Raw genomic sequence first — 24,687 nt, 5'->3', positions numbered from 1 at the left:
ATGGCAGCTTGATTGGACTTGAATTGAAAGTAGAACTATTTACCTAAGCGACTATGAAACTATGGATTCAATACTAATATCAATCCTTTTTCTAACATTTTTTATATGTATCCCGACAGTACTCTTTTCCAGACTGTAAGAAATATGGTTAAAATTCCTCCAGACATATCATAATTATGTTGAAACACACACATACATACACTTTTATATATATGAATACAGATATAAATACAGAGTCAGCGAGCGAGCGGGAGAGAAGGAGCGTCCCAAGGCATCACCACTTCCACATTGCAAAAGCATATATCAGGTATTGAATTGAAAATCTATGTACAGACTTTCTGCTGTAGCATTCTTCATAAGGATAATTCTAGTGTGCTTACGTGATCTTTGGAGTTCATGAATTTCTTGCGAGCGTTCCGACTTTGGATTCTCTGTTTATACCCTCTTCATGCCTCGGATAATTTTTCAAGAACATAAATGACATGGTGTAATATGAATGTTGAGAAGTAACCTCTATATGAGAAATAACTGCAAATAAATACACTACATAATTTGTTTGTTGCTATTAAACGATTTTCTTAGTTTGTATTTAACATTATCATATATAATACCGACGTACTGTGAACGTCTATCTCAGATGTTATATTTTAACTATAATAATTACTATGTTCTACAATTATTATGTTATATATAACTTATGTACTTTAATGTAATTATTTTATATAATTTTTCATGCGTTGCGGAAAATATAACTTAAAAACATTGACTCAGATGGGAATCGAACTCACAACCTTACGATTTGAAATCCAACAGCTTGCCGCTGAGCTAACACAAGCACTCTTCGGAGGATGCTTCTAGCGATGTATGGCAGCTCTGTAGATAATTATGACATTCATACCCACTGCAAACGCTGTTTTTGTTCTACTTTGACTTTTATTTTAGTACTCATGCGAGACTTATGTTCTGTGTTAACTTTCAGCATCCTTTTACATATGGAAAGATCCGTTTACGCATCTAAATGTTCCATTAAGTATGGAGAGCTAAATGACAACAAGCATGTGCTGACATTAATACAAAGTTTCGAAATATTGCATCATTAAGTATTTCAATCAATGTTGCTTTTTTTCTGCGCTTGGTAACAAGTCTTATTATGTTTAAAAGATGAAAAACACATCTGTAAAATTTTTCCGATTGCAAAGGTTGGCTTCGAGGTTCGAAAATGGTTTACTTTTTTCCGAAGATACCCGAAGTTGGACTTTTTACCTCAAAACAGAAATAAAGAATGCGCTCAACCTTTTTGAGACAAGGTGTACATACCTATCTTCAATATTTGACACACATGGACTTACAAAAGATTCTTGAAAGTCCCAGCTTACAAAGTACTTGCGCGGCCAATGCCAGGCAACCTCTACAACACTAGGAAATCTTTACTATGTCATTTGTGGGGGATGGTTCCTTCACCATTTGCCTTGGAGTAATTAACAAACATTTGAAGCACTGTTCCTTTCATATGTACACTCGTGCCCAAAATGATTTGTCACATATCTATAACATTATTCTTGTAAGAATGTAATTTCATAATGATTTTGCAGGGTACTTTTGATACTGATACTATGTGTATAATCGGGAAATGCATATTTTTGGTAAATTTCATAGGAAAAGAATTATAAATATGAAAATTAGAATGAGTAAAACAAAATATTGGTAAATGGACAAGAAAGTTTAATTTTCGTTTTATTGTTCTTATTAACTGCTGGTTTGACATGAAATTTGCCACATACATGTCTTTGCCGATTATACAGACACTAATATTATATGAAATAGTGGGCGAATTCGTTATCAAATTATATTCCTACAACAACATATTTATAGACATGCGACAATAATTTTGGATATGAGTGTACAGTATCTTTAGTGAAAGTTCGGGCAAGCAACTATTATGTTTCATATCTACCAAGCAAAACACTTATCATCAAAGTCTGAGACTCACTGCAAACGCAAAGAGAAAGGTGGGGGACCAAAGGTGCATGCAGCTCAGGTTTTCGCCATCACAAATTACATGTTCTTGGGCCATAAAGAGGACAAGGACACTTTTGTAACACTGTCGGCTGAGAAGGTTACGGGACCTGGGAATACTCCTGGTGATGCAAATGTCCTGACTGTAAAACAAGCTATTGAAAGATAGCAGGTGTGTCCTACAGCAGTTATTCGTGAAGACGTTGACTTTCTTGTCCTGTTAATCCATTATTTCGACCACAAACTCAATGATGTCTTCTGTGTCCTGAACCAAAGAAAAGTTTGTGAAGTGTGATGGTCTACGACATTAGGATAACAACACAAATACTGGATGATGCCGTGTGCTCACACATACTCTTCACTCATTCACTACTGGGATGTGACAATACATCCATACCACATGTCTTAGGGCAACGGGATTCCGTTCCACTTTTGCGTAAGAATGACTGTTTCCGAGAACAGGGGGCAATCTTCAGAACGCAGGGACTACACAAGAACAAATCAAGACATCTGGTAATAAAGCTTTGGCATGTCTGTATGGGAGTCGAATAGGTGAAACTCTCAATGGACTTACTTACCACAAGTTTATCTCTAAAACAGTTAAATCGACAGCCCAAGTGACCCTTGATTTACTACCGCCGACTGAACATGCCTGCTACTATCACTGTCTGCGTGTATATCTTCAGGTTCATCCCTGGCTTTCCAATGACATTGATCCGCTCCAATGGGTTTGGGAACTCCGCGTTGGACATCCGTCACCAGTGAAGATGGCACAACTACCAGCATCTGAGCAGTTATTGAATTTAATAGAATGTGGGTGCTTTACAACTCTGTGTTCTATCATGCAATGCAACTGGAAGAAACATGGCCTTGACTGCTCAAATGTCTGCTCTGAATGCCATCCAATCAAATGTCATAATGTAACAGACATTACAGAAGTGGAAACGGAAAGTGATTATGACTAATTCTGGTGGCACTGCTTCACCTGCTGCTTAATTCAATTGTGATTGAAGAAAGATACTTTCGCTTGATTGTGCTTTTCCCTTTCCGACCATGATAAATTATGAAAAGAGTGTATATTATTTTTCCTGGTGTTCACTGACTTACTTTTATAATTTTTGGTTCACTTCAAATCAACCATAAAAACTGGTGTGTTCATTTGAACATATTTTGAAGTACCAAAGACCTCTTGTTTATCTGTATGTAACAACAACTTTGTATGTTAATAAAATTATTCAGTATATAAATTATTCATTAATAGTGTTAATGATTGTGGCCTTTATAAACGTACCTTACCGTTGGACTATTCAGCTTCGTTCCGCAACATACTTTTTTACAAGAACAATAATAACGGTTAATTTTTACATCCTCTTCTCATTTTATGTGACACAAAATGCGAAAAAACTTGTAAAACTTAACTTACCATTACGGCATAATATTTTTCTACATGATGTTTCGTACCAAATAATGTAAATAAAACATATTTTATTACACGTTTAATTATAATTTATTGAAAATCCATGTTTATCCATTTCTTCTATAGCTTATACCCTTTAATTTGGCACCAACTTGATGAAAATGGGCTTTATGAAAGCGGACTTATAGTTACTTTTTTTTACCAAGAGATCGAAAATATCATTTGTTGTTTCTGCCAAATATCTTCTTGTTTTGAAGTGTAACCATATACCTGAATTACATATGTGACTGACTCAAAATACAACACTTGCATCACATAAAACAACGTAGCTCCATTACTTTCAGACATAGTTAAACAGATTTGGTGTCGATGGAAATTTAAGACTAGGATCTGTTAATTTTATTTCGGGGTGTTTTCCAGTATCTGAGGATTTCATAGATATTAGCTGTGAAAATAACAAAATAAGATCAACTCAACAACGTTTTCAGCTAAACAGTATTGAAATAATTCTGCATACAGTTATACTGCTTGTACATTTTGGTGATTTTATTCTTTATTAGCCTCAATTTGGGACAAGAATCAAGTCTCTAAATTGAATCATTGCGAAGATGTTATAAGAAAAGTTGATCAAAATTCTTTACGAAAATATCCAAAATGGCGGCTTTCCCGTAGTCAGATTTTGGTAGACTTTTGATATGTTATTCAATACTCTCGATAGGGCCAGAAACAATAAAAATATCTTTTATTGCAATTGCTTCTAGGTTAAACCACAATTTTACTTCTCTATATTTTTTAACTAACTGTGTGAACGAGGTAACCTCTGAGATTTCTCCGAAAATACAAATCTAAAATATGTTTAGTTTCATGCGAGTAATCTTATGTATCACTTTCCCTAACTCACAATCCCTTGTTTACTTTGGTTTAGTCAAGCTTGAACAGTGCTGAATGGGCAAACTTCACTGCTCTACTGGTAATCAATTGTAAAACTACGAGTTTACCTAATAGTAAGCTCGAAGTATACCTATGACCTTAAGTTTGACTGATTTCATTTTTAAAGATTACAGTACATGGCTACCCCACAAAGTGTAAAAAAAACTTGTTCAATAGACAAATAGGAGAACCGGTGTAGGTCACGCGTAGGAGTTTTGTTTCTGTGGTGCTCTATTTTCACAATTAATATTAAAACCGGAAATCAATGTAGATTTCTACGAGACACTTAATTGATTAGAGAAACCCGCTTCATGTTATCTAATAGTTTCATTTTATAGCTATCAATTTTACAACAGGAAGTCGTTGATTTCTACCACTGGTGTGAAAAGAGGCTTAAGACAAAAGAAAGCGGATATATTTAGAACGCTGAATTGAATGAAAAATAAAACAGTTCTCGCTAACGTGTTACCATTCTCGTACTATGGAGATCACTATTTCAACCAGACATGGTTAATTTCTACAACTTCCGGTTTCAATTAAAGATTAATGGAGATGAAAGCTATTCTCGAAACCCTTGAGAGCTACTCGATTGGAGAAAACCATTTTCGTCTATCTTCTCTATTTTTACATGGCAGTAAGAGAACCCTATCTTCTTCCTCTTTGAGCCTTGCATTCTCTTGAATTATTCACAACACAAAGAAACGCATAGTCCGGAATCAAACTAGATATGTTCCAAAATTGGTTTAAGAATAGAAGGGTCAAAATGCTCTTCTGCTTCGTTCGCAGGGGCTCTTTTGGCGCACAAGAAATAAAAGATGTAGAAAGGTAATCAGGAAACATGTTTGATACTTAAGTTACAAAGATAGTTGTCTTTGTTTACAAAATATTTTGTTGACACATGAGTCACAACCAGGTCTGGACAGGAAAGCAAATTAAGATAGTTGCCGTTGTAAATTTGTAGAAAAACAGGAGAAAAGGGATTCTGCTCAAAGCATTAATGGTTATGAAAATGGATGTGATAGATACGAGTTTCGCTTCTTAAATTGCCACAAATCATCCCTCCCAGCATGTCTTCTTCAAAGAATGTCATCAGTATTAATTTATGGGGAATACATTTGTCCTTTCGACTGTATACCAGCAGTAGTGATTACCTCATTACGGGAGTAATCACTACAATTAATCTAATTCATTAGGTGGAAAATTTTGACATTCATCTCAAATGTAATGATCTTTTGCATTCGTGTAAAAAAAAATTGCAAGCTCCTAAGCGTAATATTTTGAAAGATATTTATGAATTAAATTTTACGTGTTATTTTACGGAGATCTGAAGCCTCGAACGATGGGTAGACACCCATTTAATAAACATATATTACATAGGTAATAACTATTAAATAATTATATATAAGTTACAGTAACGTCAGATGTCTATTAATGGTAGAAAGCTACTCCAAAACGATATATTGGATGATCCTTTGCTACTAAAAAATTTGATGCAGTTCTATTTCTAGTACGCTGATCCGAAATATAGCGTCAATCCTTCTAGCCGCTCCGAAGTTACAAGGCACCTTTGCCTTAAATATATCCATTGAAGACTTGACGTCGGTTCGAGCACCATTTAATATGATTCAATTGAGATAATTTCTCTCATTCGTTTCTTTGGTTTGATATGAAACCTCTTTTGGTGTGAGACGCAAAACTCGGACGTCAAAAAGTAAGGACCACCATATTCTGTATACTTTAAATCCAAATTTAGATCAAGAATCATGTTATTCCCTAAACAGAAATCGAACATATAATCCAGCATAAACTTCACATGGACATTTTTTGTGCGATTGTCATTGTTCAAAGTTTTATGCTTCGAACATCTGATATAGAAAAGTCAACGTATATAGTTTTTCTACTAGGCACATTATGTGTGTATACGTCATTCCACTAATTTTATTTTACATCATTTTGAACTTTATTGATTAAAATTTGGGGGGTATAAAATAACACTATAATAGTTATATTAAGCTGGGAAGCAATTATAGGAAATATATAATATATATAATTTAGCGGAGTTCCTCTTTTGAAGAAAATAAGTAAGTTGAGGCACGAGTTGATCGCAAATTTTGCTCTTTGATTCCGGTATAATTTTCCCTGAGGAGGTAAATTACACGATACTGTCTGCACGGTCATCATTTTCCTTTATATGTGAATTCTTAAAAGTTTCAAAGCCTTGGCACGTGTTCCTTTTTCTGTAGAGTATCATATTTAATTTCAGCTGGGTTCATTTTACCGTGCGTTCTTGAAATCTTTTATAGAACTGTAAGATTTGTACATTTTGTGGCAGCATTTCCGTATGCCACATCCTGTGTTATTTTTCTCTTAGTACAAAGTTTACCTAATCCTCAATAACATTGAAACTCGCTGAAATTTTTCCGTTGAGTTTATTTTCCGAAATCTCAAGTTTTAATATTACACTCGTAACAATCATTTTACAGTTGAAAATTAGATGTTACAGGTTAAATTGAAGAACAAAAGCTGCGTCGAATACTTCCTGTGCGTTACTGTAAACACTCCATAACTGTTGAAAACATATCTACTCACCCTTTCTAATAATTGCAGATAGAATTATAACCATGCAATAATAATTTGTTATGAAGATGATGGTTAGTGAATTTCGAAGATTTTTATGTAATAAAGTTTATTTTGCAGTAAACCTTTTTGTGCTATTAGAAAGTGTTGACATACAATATTAGCTACATTAAATTTCCAAAAGATGATTATTGTCAGTTATTCAACGGATGTACCATATGATATTCATAATACATATAAAAAAAATGCAACACGACATTCGTATCGAGATTTATTGTCTTATGATTCGATAATATTCTGTTAATTTCCAAATGTGAATGTTACTACCCTGTAATATAGAGCAAGCAATGATTTTCAGAGTTCACCAGTCCCGTTATTCCATGCTTAAGCTATCAACATGTTTAGCTTCGTATTTATATACCAGCTCCAAAGTTTGTTTCTCACAATTTGTTTTTTGACATGGCTCTGTTATCCAAATTTGTACTACTAGCGTAGTAATATAGTTCAAAAGGTTCCATTGCAGTTTTTCGCCTCAAATTCTAGTCAGCTTAGACACACTGTGACACTTCTTAATACACAACTTGTAAAACTCATGAATCATGAGAGGATAATATTGAACAGTTACTGAATCATGTATTTTTTGGTAATACAAAAATGTGTGTAAAGATGAAACAAAAGTAGGTGAGAACATGACGCAAGTTGATAGTCAGATAACATGAATAGTAATTTCTTCTTTCAGAGCAACTACTTCTTCCCCACATGGAAGTCACATGTCAGTTCATTCGGATGTGGTGTCTCATTATTGCAAAGAGTATGACCGAAGGTTCAGTCAGAAATCAAACTTACGAGCTCATTTAATTTTACATACAAAAAAGAAACCTCATTGTGAAATCTGCGGTAAAGGGTTCACTTCTAAATCTCATTTGAAAAGACACTTAGAAATCCATTTTAACGAAAGGTCGTATCGTTGCAATGAATGCGGAAAAGGCTTCAATCTCAAACTTAATTTGGAAAATCACATCGGAACGCATACAGGTGAAAAGATTTACAAATGTAAAGTGTGTGGAAAAGCTTTCACTCACCGTTCAAGTTTGCCAATTCACATGATTACACATACCGGTGAAAAGCGTCATAAATGTAAAGTGTGTAGAAAAGGTTTCAGTCAGAGGTCAAGTTTACAGAAGTTCATGTTTACACATACAGGCGAAAAGCGTTTCTCTTGCAAAAAGTGTGGTACAAAATTCTCCCAGAAGGCACAATTGATATCTCATTCCTTTACACATGCAGAGAAGAAACGTTACGTCTTCAAAGAGTGTAACAGAGGTTTCAGTAAAAAAAATATATTTAAATAATCATCTTGTCACCCATATGGATGAGAAATATTATTGTGAGAACTGTTGCGAATCTTTCACCTCTGAACCAAGTTCGAAATCCCAAAACTTTGTGCATTCTACTAACAATTATCAACGCTGTCTCAATTGTGGTGAAGATATAAGCCATAAATCAAACCTGAGAGCGCAGAAAAGGAAAGAGTATCATTATTGCGATGCAAGATACACGTCCAAATTAGGTTTGAAAATACACATGTTAACTCATTCTAATGAAAAGCCTCACAAATGTGAACAATGTAGCAAGGAGTTTAGACGAGAATCAGAATTATTAACTCAGATGATAACACATACATACGTTAAATCTTATCACTGTAAAGAATGCGGGAAGGCATTCAGTAAGAAATCTACTTTGAGGTGTCACATGTACTTACATATGGAAGAGAAACCATATTGTTGTGAAATGTGTGGTAAAGGTTATACCGAAAGGGTAAGGTTGGATTTCCATATGATTTCTCACTCAGGTGAAAAGCCTCATAAATGTGAAATATGTGGGAAGAGATTCACCCAAATCTCAAGTCTGCACACTCATATGCTAACTCATATACATGGAAAAGCTCATTTCTGCCACAAATGTGGCAAGGGATTCATTCAAAAAGATCACTTGTAAAAACATCTGCTGACACATACTGATGAAAAGATTTATTTTTTTGAAGTGTGTGGAAAAGAATTCGTTCAGATGTCCGCCTTTAAAAGGCACAATTTAACCCATACAGGTGAGAAACCCCATCGTTGTCACGAATGTGGTAAGGACTTTTCTTCTAAAGGTGCCTTACTGGTTCACTTCTTAGTACACACAGGTGAAAAACCTCATCAATGAAAAAGGAAATTTAAATAGTCACCTCCACACACATGAACGCTAAGCGTTAATAAAGCAGGACCACTTGGAGTGTTAACTAAGATATATATATATATATATATATAAAATACCCTGGACGTCAACGTGGAATATGGAAGACCACAAATGCTTACATACCAGTCATGTTCCACATTTTGTTAGGAATAAATTAAACTTATTGTATGAGTTACGTTGTTTGGGAGGCGAGGTTTTAAGTCATAAGGTCAGGAGAGAATCTATTTACTCCTACTTGTCAGTGACTTCTTTACCTTCGATGATAACTTAATTATTTGGAAGATTACAATCATGAGTTGAGTGTTACGTTTGTATTTAATTGTCCTATATCTCGTGTGTGACGTAAAGCAATTATAACAGGTATTAAATTTTCACAATTAGAATAGTAAATAATTGCAAATGTGTGCAACCAGTATTCGTTATATAACGAAAAATACAAGTTTTTAAATACAATTTACGATTAATTATTTGTACCCATCTTTAGACGACTTCAGCTTCCTCCTAGCAAACAAAATACGTACTAGTGTATCTTCTTTAAGCGGCTACTCATATTTTACAAGGCAAACAATGAGAAAGCACCAAAGACGTGACGGCAATTCAATCAAAACTTTATTGCTCGAATCAGTACAGAATGCATTACGGCAGTTGTATTTGCCCTTCGTATGTTTATTTATGTTAAGATATTTCTGCGTCATGCAAACACTACTGTTCCTATGCTCTACATTTCAATTTCACCGTCTGCACGTAAATGAACAACGCGATGATATATATATGAATGTATAACTCAATTTCCATAATTGAACGTACTATGCCATACTATATTTCACAAAATTAAGTTTGAAATTTAAAAAAGAGGCCTTCATTGAATAAGGACTTTTCTCTTCCAATTACAAATTTCGTTAGAAATATATTGGTAATAAGTGAAGATATGAACAAATTTGTACCATGTGGCCAATAATGAATTATAAATCTCATTTCACAATAAATTTTATGATAATATACAGTTAATATCACACATTTTTCTTCTAGATCCAACTCGTAACCTTCAAATCATTATTTAAAATTTTAACTCGCTTTTTCAACCTCTCGAATAGAAAAAAAAATATCAATAGGAAGTAGCGAACTGAAGCTTTCGCATTACATGCAGTAAATTAGATGAATCATTTATCTTTATATGCATCTGTAAATTTTATACTAATGAGCCTTTTAACTTTTAATAGTCGCTGAAATCTTATAGCATGGATATTAACTAGGAGACTTTTGTTTTTGACCAAACTGTGGTATACAACGTTGTTGCCTTCCAGACATAAACTTGCATAAAATATAGCTACCTAAGATGATTATGTATTTCAAATTTATATGTAAAAGGTACAATAATACACGTGCTATGTAGTCTTGCAAACTCAGGAAGACATAGTATTATAAACATTCAAATTATAGTGACCTCTACAACAGTAAATTCAAATTAGATACACGAGGCAATGCACATCGGAAGTAATTTTATGTCTAATACAACGATCGTGATACAATGAATTTCGAATAAACGTGGGAAAAATTAAGAGGGATTAAATGTCTCTCTTTTTCTAAATACTTTTATTTTAGAACACTGCTTAGCTAAATACGTCACCCATTGCATACATGGCTTTCTATAAATGTGGATTTACAAAACTGTTTATAGCAATGACAGATATCAAACCATTCTGGAGATGTTTAATTTTGTTAAAGTTTTTAACATTATCTAAAATTAACTCCGAGAACTTATTGTAATTACTATAAACGCCATTTAAAAAAAAATAATAGCACTTTTCGAAATTTTCCTTATGGAATAAGACATTTATTTCTTGTGAACGGCTTTATGTTTATTAAGATAATTCGTCGTCTTTAGTTTGCAACTCTCCATAACATGTGGTATTGCATGTCTGCTTCTCGTACGTAGATTTCAAATATGACTAGATGTGGTCTTCCAAAAATTCAGCGCTGTCTTGGGTTGGTAACGCTGTTAATCTTCTGGTATCGTAGGGTATGCCAAATAATGTCTCTGTTAGTATTTCTACAATACAAAATTTCAGCGCTTTCTTAAAATTAGTTTAATCCTATTTTACACAAGGTGGATCCAACGGACCCCTAAGCATATAATATGGTTTGTAATTTCTTTATTTCTCGTTGAAGTAATGATTTTCAAGATTTTCGTCCGGTAACATAAATAGTGTTTTTGCATGAAATGTCCCAAAACTATTGATATAATAAAGAGGAATCTCGGAAAATGATAACATGTAACGTAGACACACAAGGTGTATCCAATGGACCCTCATATAAATATGGATTGCTTGATTATTAGAAAGTGTTCTATAGCGATTATTTTGAAGCTGATCAAATAAGGAATTATTACTACGACATTGAAATCAGTTTAACAACTATAATAATAATAAGATTCAATAGAAACAATGTGTAACTTGTCACAAGAAAATACACTAAACCTCTAAACTTTTAACGAAAGGTTTTTAGCAACATACTACTGAACACAGTGCAGAATTACACAAAGAACAATAAATAACGATATGTACAAAAATAAATTAGAAAAATAGTAACTGGACAGGTAAGTTGATATTATTGTGCAGCCTAAATGTAATTTTCTTTGTGAATGCCGATTCGGTTTTGTTTAAGACCTGACAACGTTGTAGCGCTATCTGTGTAGTATTCTTGATAATCACGAGTGTTGTTAGTATTCCATCTTCCATTAGCTTTGGTTTTACTAGAGGACGCTTTTTGCGATTCAGTTTTTTCTCTAGTGTTTTTTTTTTTGTTTTTTTTTAATCTATTTAGTGAAACTTTGAAGATGACATATCTTTCTTCGGAAGACATTCAAAGAATTTTAGAACAAGATTTTTCAGAGAACGAAGTCGAAGGCCCTGCTCTTAATGCCAGTGGCGTTGATTCTGATAACGTATGTGATTCTTGTAGCTCTGGAGAGGAAGACAATTTGTGTGAAGACCTACCTGGACGATGTTCCTGATGAGATTGATTAAACGGAATCTACAGCGAAAGAAGAAATGTATCATATTTATAAGTCTAAAGATCAAACGGAATTGTCATCAGAACCAGGTCCCAATACTAAGGTGAGGTCTCATAATATTATTCGCACCAAACTTCACAAGGTGTAGTTTCCCAATACTCACATTGAAACTCCGAGTGATGCTTATTTGTTTTTGTTTTTTCTTTATCAAGTAGTGTCATTGAGGATAATGTAATATATACCATCTTTGGAAGCTGAGAGGTAATACAAAAACAATAATATCGCAAACAAGTGGAAGCCTTGTGACGAGATTGAAAGAAGAGCATTTTGTGGGTTACAGATTTCAGTCGGACTGCTTCGATAAAATTTTACCCGGATCGCCGATTTTTGAGTAATCATGGGACAAGTTAAATTTATTGCTGACATGAAATTTATGCGTTTTGATGATAAAGCTACACGTTCATTTAGAAGACCGAAAGGCAAAGTAGCTGTAATTCGGGATGTTTGGGAAAAGTTCTGTACGTCATTATTGAAGTATTATCTTCCCTATAAAAGGCATTGCATACCTCGGTAAAGAAGATTCAAGTGTTAAATGGACCATTCATCTTTCTGAGAAAGTAGTAACTGAACTTACACAGTCCATTTTTTTTTTTTTTTTTTTTTTTGAAGCAACAGAAATGTAACATTCAACAATTTATTTTACACATCTAAATTTAGCAAAATCGCTCTTTCGAAATGGAATGTCATGTGTAGGTACAGTAAGGAAGAATAAAAAGTTCATTCCTCCTGAATTTGTAAATGCAAAATCATGTGAGGTTAATTTTACACGATTTGGATATGCCAAAAAATGTACACTGATTATGTACGTTCCTAGAGCAAGTTTGCCAAATCTGCAAACAAAATGTTTGTAACGACCATTCAGTTTGTAAGAGAATGTACATGCCATGCACAAAAGAAGAGACAATTATAACATTTAGAATGCGAGCATGAGAACAAAATCTAAAACTGTAGCTATTCTAATGGAATGTTAGTGACAATTGTATGAGATTTAATAAAAAGGGGAATTCTTACTGGTGACCTAACGGGTAGTCTCTCTCCTAAATGGTGAGCTGCCGTAAATATGCTTCCATAATTGGTACACATAATCTCCTAGTACTTGTTTCCTTTCTATGTACTACTCCTTTTCGTGGTATTTAATATTAAACCTTACCGAACCTAATATAAAATAGGCTAATATTACAACAGTTAAAAAATACTGGTTAGGCTAAGTTAGCTTAAATCACGTATTGTTATAGATACAGTCTGATAGATCACCATAGCCCGGTAGGTCACCGGTAAAAAGAAGACAAAAACCGTTTCTCTTGAATGTACAATAATATTTTCATGTAACGAAATATAATGATACACAATTTGATACAGAGAATGTCTTTAATTAATGTTAAACCTATGAGGGTCCGACGGACCCACCTTGTGCGGAATAAGTTGGAAATTTTTAGGTATGTCTGATAGGGTTAAAAGTTACAAGGATATATCAAAATGAAATGTGCAAGCTATATAAGCGACTCGAAATATTAACATATGTCATATTTTCTAACATTAGTGTAAATTTCAAAAGTAAGATTCGATATTCGCATGCAATTCAATACAATGACAAAAACGAAACAAGATTCTTTGCCATGTGGAAATACATTAAAAATATTAAACTATCTACATAGTATTGGTATTCATTTCCAACCGACTTCTCCTAATAGCTAAATTTCACAAAATGTGACGCTTAGCATTATGTTCGGCCGAGTCTTTATATATATACAGGATGGTCAATTTATTACAAATTTCAAATCTACATGGGAAAGGAAAATACAATACCATACTTTTCATTCTGTGCTAAATTAATGAAACTATCAAATTCATCATATCACAAACATCCAAATTCCGGTGGTCTCTACATCAGTAATAACGTAAATGAAACAGACAGTTCAGTGCATATCTAAAGTAATTTAGTTGTTAATACTATGTTGGTGGATTTTCGAATGAATGCGAACTCAGATGCAAGAGATCAGAAATTTGACTTTCTTCAAACACCTTTAACAACACTGCTTAAAATTACGAAACACTGCTTAAAATGATGTAGTTTAAGAACTCATTCTAATTGCTCCTACCACAATGCGTTGTTGTAGTTTTATTGAAGAAAAAAATAATAAATTAATTAATTTTTAAAAAATCAAGAGACATTTTAACAAAAATATATTGCATTTTACCGTTTTTTCATTCTCTCGATTGGTTTAAAATACCAAATTGGCCTAAATTGCTTTATGATCTTATTGTTTGAAAAGCATGTACGGCATCCGGTGTCATACTTATCTAAGCACTCTTTCCAAATAACGTCATTCGAAAATTCAGATTTTGAACTTTTCTCAACTTAGTTCCTAATTTTTCGAATTACGTCGTATGATGATCGTAGTATTCGACACTGAGGTACTTTCAATATACGTTACTCCGTCAGTCTTATTTCCATTATTACTGTTGAAGAATCCTCCATTTTTTTTTTTTAAATGTCGTTGTTTATGATACTGTAGGGTTCTTAGTTTGAACCACTGTATGAAAATGTGATATTGTATTTGTTTTTCCTTTTACATGTAAATTTGAAACATGCAGTAATCTAAAGTATTATCATTTGAAAGAAAATTATTGCAGGCTAGGTTCGCAACATTCTTAACCTTGTGATATCACAGTGGATGCCAAACAATGACCCACAATCAATATTTGCATGGTTCAAAACGTCTGTTTTTTTCTTCATTAGTTTTAGTTCTACAAGTGCGTATTAAGGTAATTGGTTCATCGTATTACCAATCTATATATATATATACACCATGCCGTAACCGTCGGTGGACCACCGATGGGCAACTACCGACATGTCAAAAATTTGCTGCCCCGCAGCGACAATCCGCTGTGGCCTTACATGGTTATTGAAATTTTTACCTCCAGCGGCAGGGACGCGACGAATGGCCAATGACTCACAAAATTACTCATCCAGTATATTAAATAGCCTATATGCGTGATTTGTTTACATTAAAGTGAGTCTAAGACACTAGAAAAGTACCCCGGGGTGGGCGCGAACCACTGCTTTATGATTATTAGGCGCGTGTTCTTCCTACTCTAGCACGGAGGCAATTAAGAAAACTTTGCTTGTAGAGGGATAAATCGTTGAGGGCTTATCAATTTTGTCAATCAGGGTGCTCCTTCAACCGTCTATATTAAATGATAGCCGTTTGGGATCAAATAAAATGAGTTTGTCATGTAATTTTATAACAAAATGGCTGCATCTATTTACTCTATTTCATAACCTCCCATATTCACATTCTAATGATCTGAGACTGTTACCATCTAAATTCATACAATTATACGCACTCATCTCAAGATTTTCGCTTCATGATGTAGAATTAGGAGTTACTCTTGATCCCAGATCTTACTTTACTAACAATTCGTCAGGAAAAATTAATATATAATATTAACCGCATGTACATGACTGGCGATAGTTCTTGGTCCCTTCGCGATTCTCCGCGATGAATCGGACCAAAATGGAGTCCTCACTGCTATGCTGTGGTAACTTCAACACCCGGACTCTAGATACCTGTTTCGACTCGACGAAACCCTGCTGCCAGTTACTGTTGGCATAAATTAGTTTTTCATCAACACATTCATAAAAACCTTACATCTAACTTAAAACAAAAATCATATTTCTTTACATCACATATACTTTGTTTCGATTTTCTTCTCTTTTTCTCTTACAGTCTTGTTTTAATTGTTTTAATTCGTTATAAGTTCTACTTTCTTTAAATATATATTGTAGTACCTCCTAGTTAGAATATATATTTGTATGTATCTTTTATCATCGTAATACGTTAATGCTAATTAGCTTTATTCAACTCCAAATGTAGTATGCTTCTTACTTCAGATTGTATTTTTGTTTTGTAAAATTCTCTATTATCTAAAACACAACCTTCATAATTTTGAAAGATGTTTCCAATTTAACAATGTTTGACTTCATAATTTGATCTCTTTTCTTTACATGAACTTCGTTAGCATTCTCTCTTTTTTTTGTTAATATCACACACTTTTTAAAACTTGAATCCTTTTCTGTTGCAGCACCTTTAACTATATATTTATTGTTTTCTTTATAATCAGACATATGAAAATTCTTATACATATCTTTCATATCTTCATATATATCTTTTGGTTGTATATGAGCTATATCATTCATTAATAGTTTTACTTTATCTCCATATTATTCTCCAAGGTATTGTATTAGAAATCATAAAACAGATTTAAGAGATATTTACAAGAGGCATTCCAACGTAGAGGGGCGTGTTAAAGATAATTATAGAATACGAAAAGATGCTAGATTTTCGGAAAATATTTTTCAAACTTTAAATGTGGGTCTCGCAATTATTTTATTTTTCCACTGGTTGGTTCTCACATGCATATTTGAATCAATATATTTCGTTAATCAATTCGCTTGTTTAAACTAATACTCAATGAACATTTTTAATCTCATTGGTAATAGTAAATCAGAATATTTGTTATGCATATGCTTTGGATATTCTAAATAAATTTCTAATATATAATAAGTTTCAGAATCATCTGGAATATTGATTATATCTATGTAAGGTTAATGCATTAAACAGCTTTATAAGGCATATGTTGACTGTTACAACATACATATAGTAAGTTATTTGAATCTAAATATACTGGGTAATTTGAACATTGAACTTTATTGTAATTATATTGTAATTATGCATGTGTATATTATTTTCTTTTACATGCCTCTCACAAAATTGTGAAAATCTACCTCCTATACGCTTCTGTATGGTTACAAGTTTGCCATAGTCTATAACGTTCTTACTTATTTTTTGTCATCTGAGGCTGTAAAATACCAAGCAGGGTCTAAAAGATAAGCTTTTAAACAAACTTATCTAAATTGTTGAAATATATTTGCTAATTAAAGAACATCTGTCTTGTTATAATGTTCGGTATAATCTCTTAGGTACCGGGTATTTTAGATCGAAATTTTTTTAGACTTTCATATGGTGGTTATGGCGTGCAACACTTACAGTATTTCTTTTTCTGTTAATCTGTTTTTTGAATTTGTTTCATTATAATGAAACAGATTCATTTAATTTTCCTAATGAATTAACATAATCAAGAGTAGTCTCCCATAGTAAAAACTAGATCGAGTACACCACCTGAAGGAACTTTAATGTTTCTGGAAATTTTTCTGGTTTTAAAATAATAGTTAATTTTGCTAAAGTTTTTAACATAGACCAAAATGAATGAACAAATTTTAATTCCGTGTTTTACCCTATTTTTACATATTTTGAGTAGGTTATATACACCCAAGCAGCACACCGACGTCGAAAAGTCGTGTTTCTTTTGGTGTAAAACACCGTAAAATACACCGAACATGACGTGATTTATTCGTTTTTTTGTCACGTGGAAATGTCCGGGAATATGACATGATTTTTATGACGTCTTTTACACGTCATAGAATATGACGTAATTTCTACGACGTCTTTTACACGTCGGGGGGGGGGCATTCTCGAAATGAGGCAGCGAGAAGCAAAGGGGTGTAATTGACATTTGCAATAAAGTATGGAGGTCTCAGAAATGGATTCTGAACAGCTAAATATACAAACTGGATGGTGAAGCTCGTCGCAGTCCAATAGAATGTCTACCCGTAAATGCTCTACGCCGAACTTCATTATGCAGTTTGTATATTTTGCTGTGCAGAATCAATTTTAGACACATACATACTCTATTGAAAATGTCACTTACACCCCTTTGCTTCTCGCTGTCTCAAAAATCATGGAAGCCTGACAGGATTGTTCAGTTCCAAATGTCAAAATCATTAGAAATTGATGTGCATCCGCAGTTTTGACATCAGGAATCTCAATCCATGTACTACCTCGATTATTCGCCACACTTTTCTGGCTATTTCTCACCCACTATTCAACCGATTTGCGCCAAAGTTAGGAGTTAGGCTACTAGGGTTACCTAGTTTTAACCCCCGTAAATTTGAAATAGATCTGTTGAATAGTGGTTGAAACAAATAACCCGGAAACTGTGTCAGATAATCGAGATCCTACTATACATGGATTGAGATTCCTAATGTCAACACTGGATACACATCAATTTATGATGATTTGGACATATGGAACTGAATAATAATAATAATAATAATATTTACTCCAAAACAAACACAGCTTATAACACATTTCTAAAAAAACATGATCAAAAGAAAAAAAAATCATACCTTTTCTTTCTACTTAACTCTGCTTTTTTTTCTTGACAGTGCTGAACTGATCTCTGGCCGCAACACTTTTCTTGAATAAGAGAAAAAAAAGTCGACGAATAAAAACTGGACAACGATCATTATGAGTAAAAACAATAATGAAAATAAATTTTTCCATGTGGCTGCTGCTTGATTTTTCACCATCAATATACATACAGTTGTATTGTAATGTGCATAATAATTTACAAGCTCCTATACCAGATAAGTAAGACCACTGGGTTATTTTAATAAATAAGTGATCAGGATAGACCCTAGGAACCCTAAGATCTTGCCACAGCGTAATGCATCACCACCCTCTCTCGAAAGCACACATTAGAAAACGTCAAAATATTGTGGTCTATTTGATTGGTCTGTACCAAGATTTTGGAGATTTCCCTTCTCCGAAGGTTCGTGTTATCTATGGATTGGGGATTTGCATATCCAATTGATCACTTCTAGTCTTGTTGTTTTTTATTTTTTTTAATTCTAGTATTTGGATAGTAGCGTATTGAAGAGTATATATTCGCCTTTTAATGTGTGGTATATTTACCTACACTGTAAGAAGCGAATATACAATAGCTGTCAAGGAATAATTATATACGTAGTGCTACGGGAAAGAAACGGCAGCGCTTGCTCCACGAAAGGAAAAATGTAAAGCCATACATTAAAAAGAAAATCGAGACGCGTTGGATCCACGCGTTGGAAAATAAATAATAAAAAAACTCGAATGTAAGACTCACCCTTGTCGAAAAAAACCTACATGACTTTTAAGAATGAGAAAAGACGAAACATGGCAAAAACAAAGAACGAAATGGAAAAATAAAGAATCATTGTACTTACAGTACTAAGAAGAATCCACTCATTTCGGCACTGGAATTTATTCATGTGCATTTACTGGTACCTTTTTCTCAATGAAATTACCGTACAACACGTTCTTCCATAAATTTTATAGCTATCCATTATTACGCTAGTATGCACACGCATACACACAAACACAAACACCCACATGCACACACACTCACAAACACACAAGCACAATGGGTTTTATTGACAGTGCAAGATTTAGGACTAAACTTTTATAACTATATTAAGACACCTTTACTTTGGAGGTGAAAAGTCGAAAAAGAAAGTACATCTTAAAATTAATTAATCTCTGAGGGATGAAAGCGAAAACACACAACCATTAATTTGAATTCTATATTTATTAGTTATATGTACAATGTGCATATTTTTGTCGTATAAAATATTATTCATACTATTTGTAATGCAAAAAGAAATACTGATTGTCCATATTATTTGTAATACAAACAAGAAATATGTAGACAATGTATATCTGTTGGTTATAATTTAAAACTTACAGAGATCTTTTAATGGTATAAAATGAAAAAGAATTAAATTTTCCTATTGATTTCGTATGAAGGAAAACAAATTTCATAGTTATTAAAAGTACAGAAATGCAGCAGCATATCAAAAAAATCTCACATGCTTAAGTAGGTTAAAAAGGGGGACTGCGATAAGTATCCCACTTCGTCTATTATTTCAGTAGCAGTTTTTTCCATCTTTTAGTTTTTCAAAGAGATGACTTTACATTGATTTCCAACAAAACGAGGAGCAACAGGTCAATATGTTTCAAGCATGCCGAATCCTTTTCATCTTCAAACAACAAGGCAGATGGAAGTGAATATCTTTCTAATAACGTTTTGAAGATTTGTCACAATTGTTCATTTGAAGATCTTAGTTGATGCTTTATTTTTATTTACGACTATGTCTTTAGAACTAGTTTGCACAACGGGAATTTCGCCCTTTTCCCGCGGTAGTTAAATTTCATCTCCAGCTCTTTGGAAACCAAGCATCGGAGAAAGGCCACTTTTCCTCCAAATGATGACAGATAGGAACGCTGAAACAGAAAAACAAAAATCATGAACAATCATAGTGCAACTTTTCAGGTGGGGAGAAAAAGAAAAAAATAATTACAATACGTCATGTACAGCTACAATCAATACGCTATAAAACGATTGTTTACTGCACTCGCTTGCCAAACCCTGCTCCCGCCAAGTAAACTTTCTGGCGGACAAACACCGTGTGCGTTGGTTTTCTCGGGGTTCTCCCGTTTCCTCTCACTTTCTTCATTCCACCATTTCATTCATTACTCATCATCACCGTCTCCTTTAGCCTAACCGTGGGACTTAAAACTCAAAAATTTCATTTCTTCATTTTTTGCACTCGCTTGCATGAAGTCACTTACTCTCAATAATCCACTTTCAACGGCCTTCCATACAGCGTAATTAAACTACCATTAACTTTAGTTATTCTGTAATACCTTAACTTTTGATCTTATTGCAGCTGTTAACTCGGATTGTTCAGGAGGATCAAAGAAGTTGGAGGATATAAGACTATATATATATATATATATATATATATATATATATATATATATATATATATATATATATATATATATATACGTACATGAGAAATAATTCGGAAACGCTCATAGAAGGCTAGATTACGTATGTGCTCACAATATAAAATGCCACTTCAAGACCAACTTTAGGATGTGAGCTTAAAGTGACGACCAAGTATATTGATACGATATCATAACTGATGCAAAAAAAATCATTGAGTTTTACGTCCCACGGTTATGTCGTCTAGGCTAAAGGAGACGGTGATGATGAAGAATGAATGAAATGGTGGGCTGAAGGAAGTAGGAGGTAACGGGAGAACCCCGAGGAAACCCACACACACGGTGTTTGTCCACCACAAAGTTCACTTGGTGGGGGCTGGGATCATAACTGATGCAGACAAGCATGGTACGAAAGAAAGAACTTTCTAATAATAGAATAATACAGCTTCTCATTTATCAAACACAACTAGACAACAATAGAAATTATTTTTTTTCACTACTGCTATGTAACGCACAAAATGAAGTAATAATTCCTTATTTACATATCGTGACAGAATTGCGCTATCGTATGCAGCAATCTGACAAGCTGCACACAAGTGGAACTAAGCAGTAGAGGCATACTTCTATTGTCATAAGAAATATCATTCTAATTTGATACGATTTAGTAAGTTAAATTTATGATGCAAGACGAAACATGTATTAGTATTTCAAAATATGGCAAAAACTAAAGTGAAAATTACAAACATAATGGTGTATAACTTGTATATTCCGAAAGATCCCAAACTGAGAGAATAACGCGGGCTCCCTCACTTGTTACTGGAGTATTTTAAAAAGGAATACTTCTAGAACCAGAATTCTGTCACAATCAGTAGGGTGAAAATCGTCACATTATTAGTTTGGAGCAGTGTTGGAAGTTGTGGTAGTTATTATTATTATTATTAACAATAATAATAATAATAATATAATAATAATAATAATAATAATAATAATAATAATAATAATAATAATAATAATAAAAATCAAATATACTCCTCTTTGGTGAAAATTATATTTTACCCCTCTTGAGAAAAATATTTTCGGGAGGAGTACTTTTACCCATTCAAAAAAAAAAAAAAAAACGCGCGAACACAATAACATGTGATGCATTCCATATTAAAGCATTCCTTATATATAAATACATAAGTCAAATAAAATAATTGCTGAACTAATAAAACAAGGAAATCTTTAAAAATCTAAAATAAATAAATAACGTGTGTCTGAAGAAGACAAGGGTAGTTGCTGAAACAGTTACATTTAAATATAAGTGGGGCAGCGGTGGCTCGGTGATAGAGCGTTCACCTCTCGTGCCTGGGGTCCCTGGGTCGATCCCAGCTCACGCCAAGCGGCTCTGTGTTGGACAAACACCGTGTGCGTGGGTTTTATTGGAGTTCTCCAATTTTTTCCCACATTCTTCATTCCACCATTTAATTCACTTCTCATCATCACCGTCTCCCTTAGCCTCAGTGCCTGATCGTGGAAAGTTAAATCGAATACTTGATTTACATAAAAGTATTGCCTTGTTCAGCAATTATTTTATTTTAGTTAAGTACTAATAAAATATTACTATTTTCTTTCTTTTCTTCTTGCTCAGCATTTTCCTATATGGGTATTATAAAATAACATGTCAAAAACTCACCTGTCACACCTTCGGTGTGTAAGTTATCCTCCACAGTGATATTATCCCTAGAGCAGCTCGACGAGCAGAAAGGGGTGAGAGTCACGGCTTCAAGTTCAGTTTAGAAAGATTCCGTGCTAAGTTGTCTGCTGATCAATTCATCATTTTCACGAGCATTGGCCACACACTCTGGAATGTGGGAGTACATGCAAGTCTTATCTTTGCAAATAACATGTATTTGCAGCGACTAAATGCATTTAACATGAAATGTAGCAGTTTAATTTCATGTAAACAGTAAAGTGAGCTTTTTACTATATTTTGTATTAAAAAAATGCCTAAGAGCATATAGAAAAGAAAATGAGTTGGCAAGAAAATATCAGCCATAAATTTCACATGCTTTCTGTTCTGGATATTTTCAGCGTAAAGGACGGTGTGAAGAAGGAATATTTTACAAGAATACCATGCTACAAGAAAAACAATTACATCCCATTCATTCTGAATATACGTTTTCATAATTATCTTTAAAAGTTAAATTTAAATAAATTACAGGTCGTAATGAACATAAAAGATCACCCAAACTGTTCTAATGAAACAATTTCTTGTTTTGCACATGCATTACCGATACTGGCACAATTTTGTTCGAAATTAAATTTATATATCAACCCAGAGTCCGAAATCGTGCTAACCTCAGTGCGGGAATGGTTACTTATTAAATGGAAAGATACGTAAAATAAATATTGACAAACTTGTGGACAGATAGATTTTGTGGATTATTGTATGTCCGTGGTTAACGAAGCAGGGATCGGATTTGAGAAGGGAGTGAGAACGCAAAATACAGCATCTTGAAAACAAAGAACACAAATGACTACCTGCGTTTTCAAAGGTGGACATTTTCTGAGCAAAAACACCAAGGCAAGTAATTTCTTGCTACGTACTGCTTCATTTAAATTCTGCAACGTAAAAAAATCTTACATCTATAATACAAGTTTGAATAAATCAAGAGCTCCAAGTCTGGGATGGGTTTTATTTTATTTTTTTAATATCCTACTCTGGGAGTGGCAGTCGTCACCTCTGAATCCGCCCCTGTTGTGTACACAGCTTCCTTCTGGCGGCAGCAGATATGTAAGCCCCGAAGCAATGAGGTGTTTATTTTTACTGATGGGGCTGCAGTGCCTCACTGGTAGAGCGTTCACTTCTAGTGCGTGGGGTCCCTGGTTTTATCCCAGCTCGTGCCAAATGGGCTTTGTGGTGGACAAACACAATGTGCCTGGGTTTTCACGACATTCTCTCGATTTCGCCCACTTTCTTCATACCACCATTTTTCACTTTTCATTATCACCATCTTTTTTAGCCTCGGTGCCTTATCCTGGGGTGTGAAACTAACAATTTTAATTTTATTTCTTTTTAATGATGAGGATGTGGTGTTCTACCTGAGGTTTTTGACTCAAAGAGAGTTTCATTGTTAATGCACGCATAAATATTAGGAGGATATTCCCTGTGTCAAGAGCTCACTTAAATACATCTGACTGGGACCATTACCAGTCTCCAACCACGGACCCTTAATAAGACATTTGGTTTCCTTTGAATCGTTTCACGATTAGCAGTGGAACTCATAATAATGTAGTCATGTAGCAGATACTTAATTGAGTTGGAATATATCTTCTTGAAATTCAGTGGCAACATTGATCAGTATCCATCATCACATGCTGACACAGGAGCCTAGAATACGAGGGAGCTCTCTACTCAATTAATGAACAAAATATTCGAACACTGTCAAAACCCCGTTACGTTATGATGGTTCCCACACCCAATTCTGTGGCACAGCTACGGTAGCCAAGTGTCGTGTGAGGGTGCGTAGGTGTAACAGGACGGTGGTCGCAGTTTGAGAGTGCTCTCAACTGGGGTAATAACCTCCCACTGATTATGCACATATACAATGGGGGCACTACTTTAACAAACGAGTCTATCAAATATACATCGATTTTGTGGATTTTTTCACTAGATTTAAGGCACTAGTGTTACAAAAGGCTAAACAAAACATAACTGAGTGAGCGAAGGGGTTAGAACTTCCATAGGGCTCGTTGTTTCTAACTTTGAAGTCATACAC

The 24,687-nt window shown here is 34.0% G+C and overlaps 1 protein-coding gene across 1 annotated transcript in view; it reads left to right on the top strand.

The window, feature by feature from the left end:
- The window catches only part of LOC145674337 (uncharacterized), a 72,829-nt gene extending 63,721 nt beyond the window's left edge, over positions 1-9,108 (top strand). Inside the window, exon 2 of the mRNA XM_081744269.1 lies at positions 7,680-9,108. Within this exon, the coding sequence (XP_081600395.1) occupies positions 7,711-8,292 (582 nt within the window). The 5' untranslated portion in view covers positions 7,680-7,710 and the 3' untranslated portion in view covers positions 8,293-9,108. The remainder of the gene's footprint in view (positions 1-7,679) is intronic.
- Positions 9,109-24,687: the final 15,579 nt, after the last annotated feature.

Source organism: Thermobia domestica, chromosome 17 (assembly GCF_964235325.1).
Source record: "Thermobia domestica chromosome 17, izTheDome1.hap1.1, whole genome shotgun sequence".
Classification (NCBI taxonomy): Eukaryota; Metazoa; Arthropoda; class Insecta; order Zygentoma; family Lepismatidae; genus Thermobia; species Thermobia domestica.
Note: the sequence above shows the minus strand (reverse complement) of the source record. Positions and strands in the feature narration are given on the sequence as shown.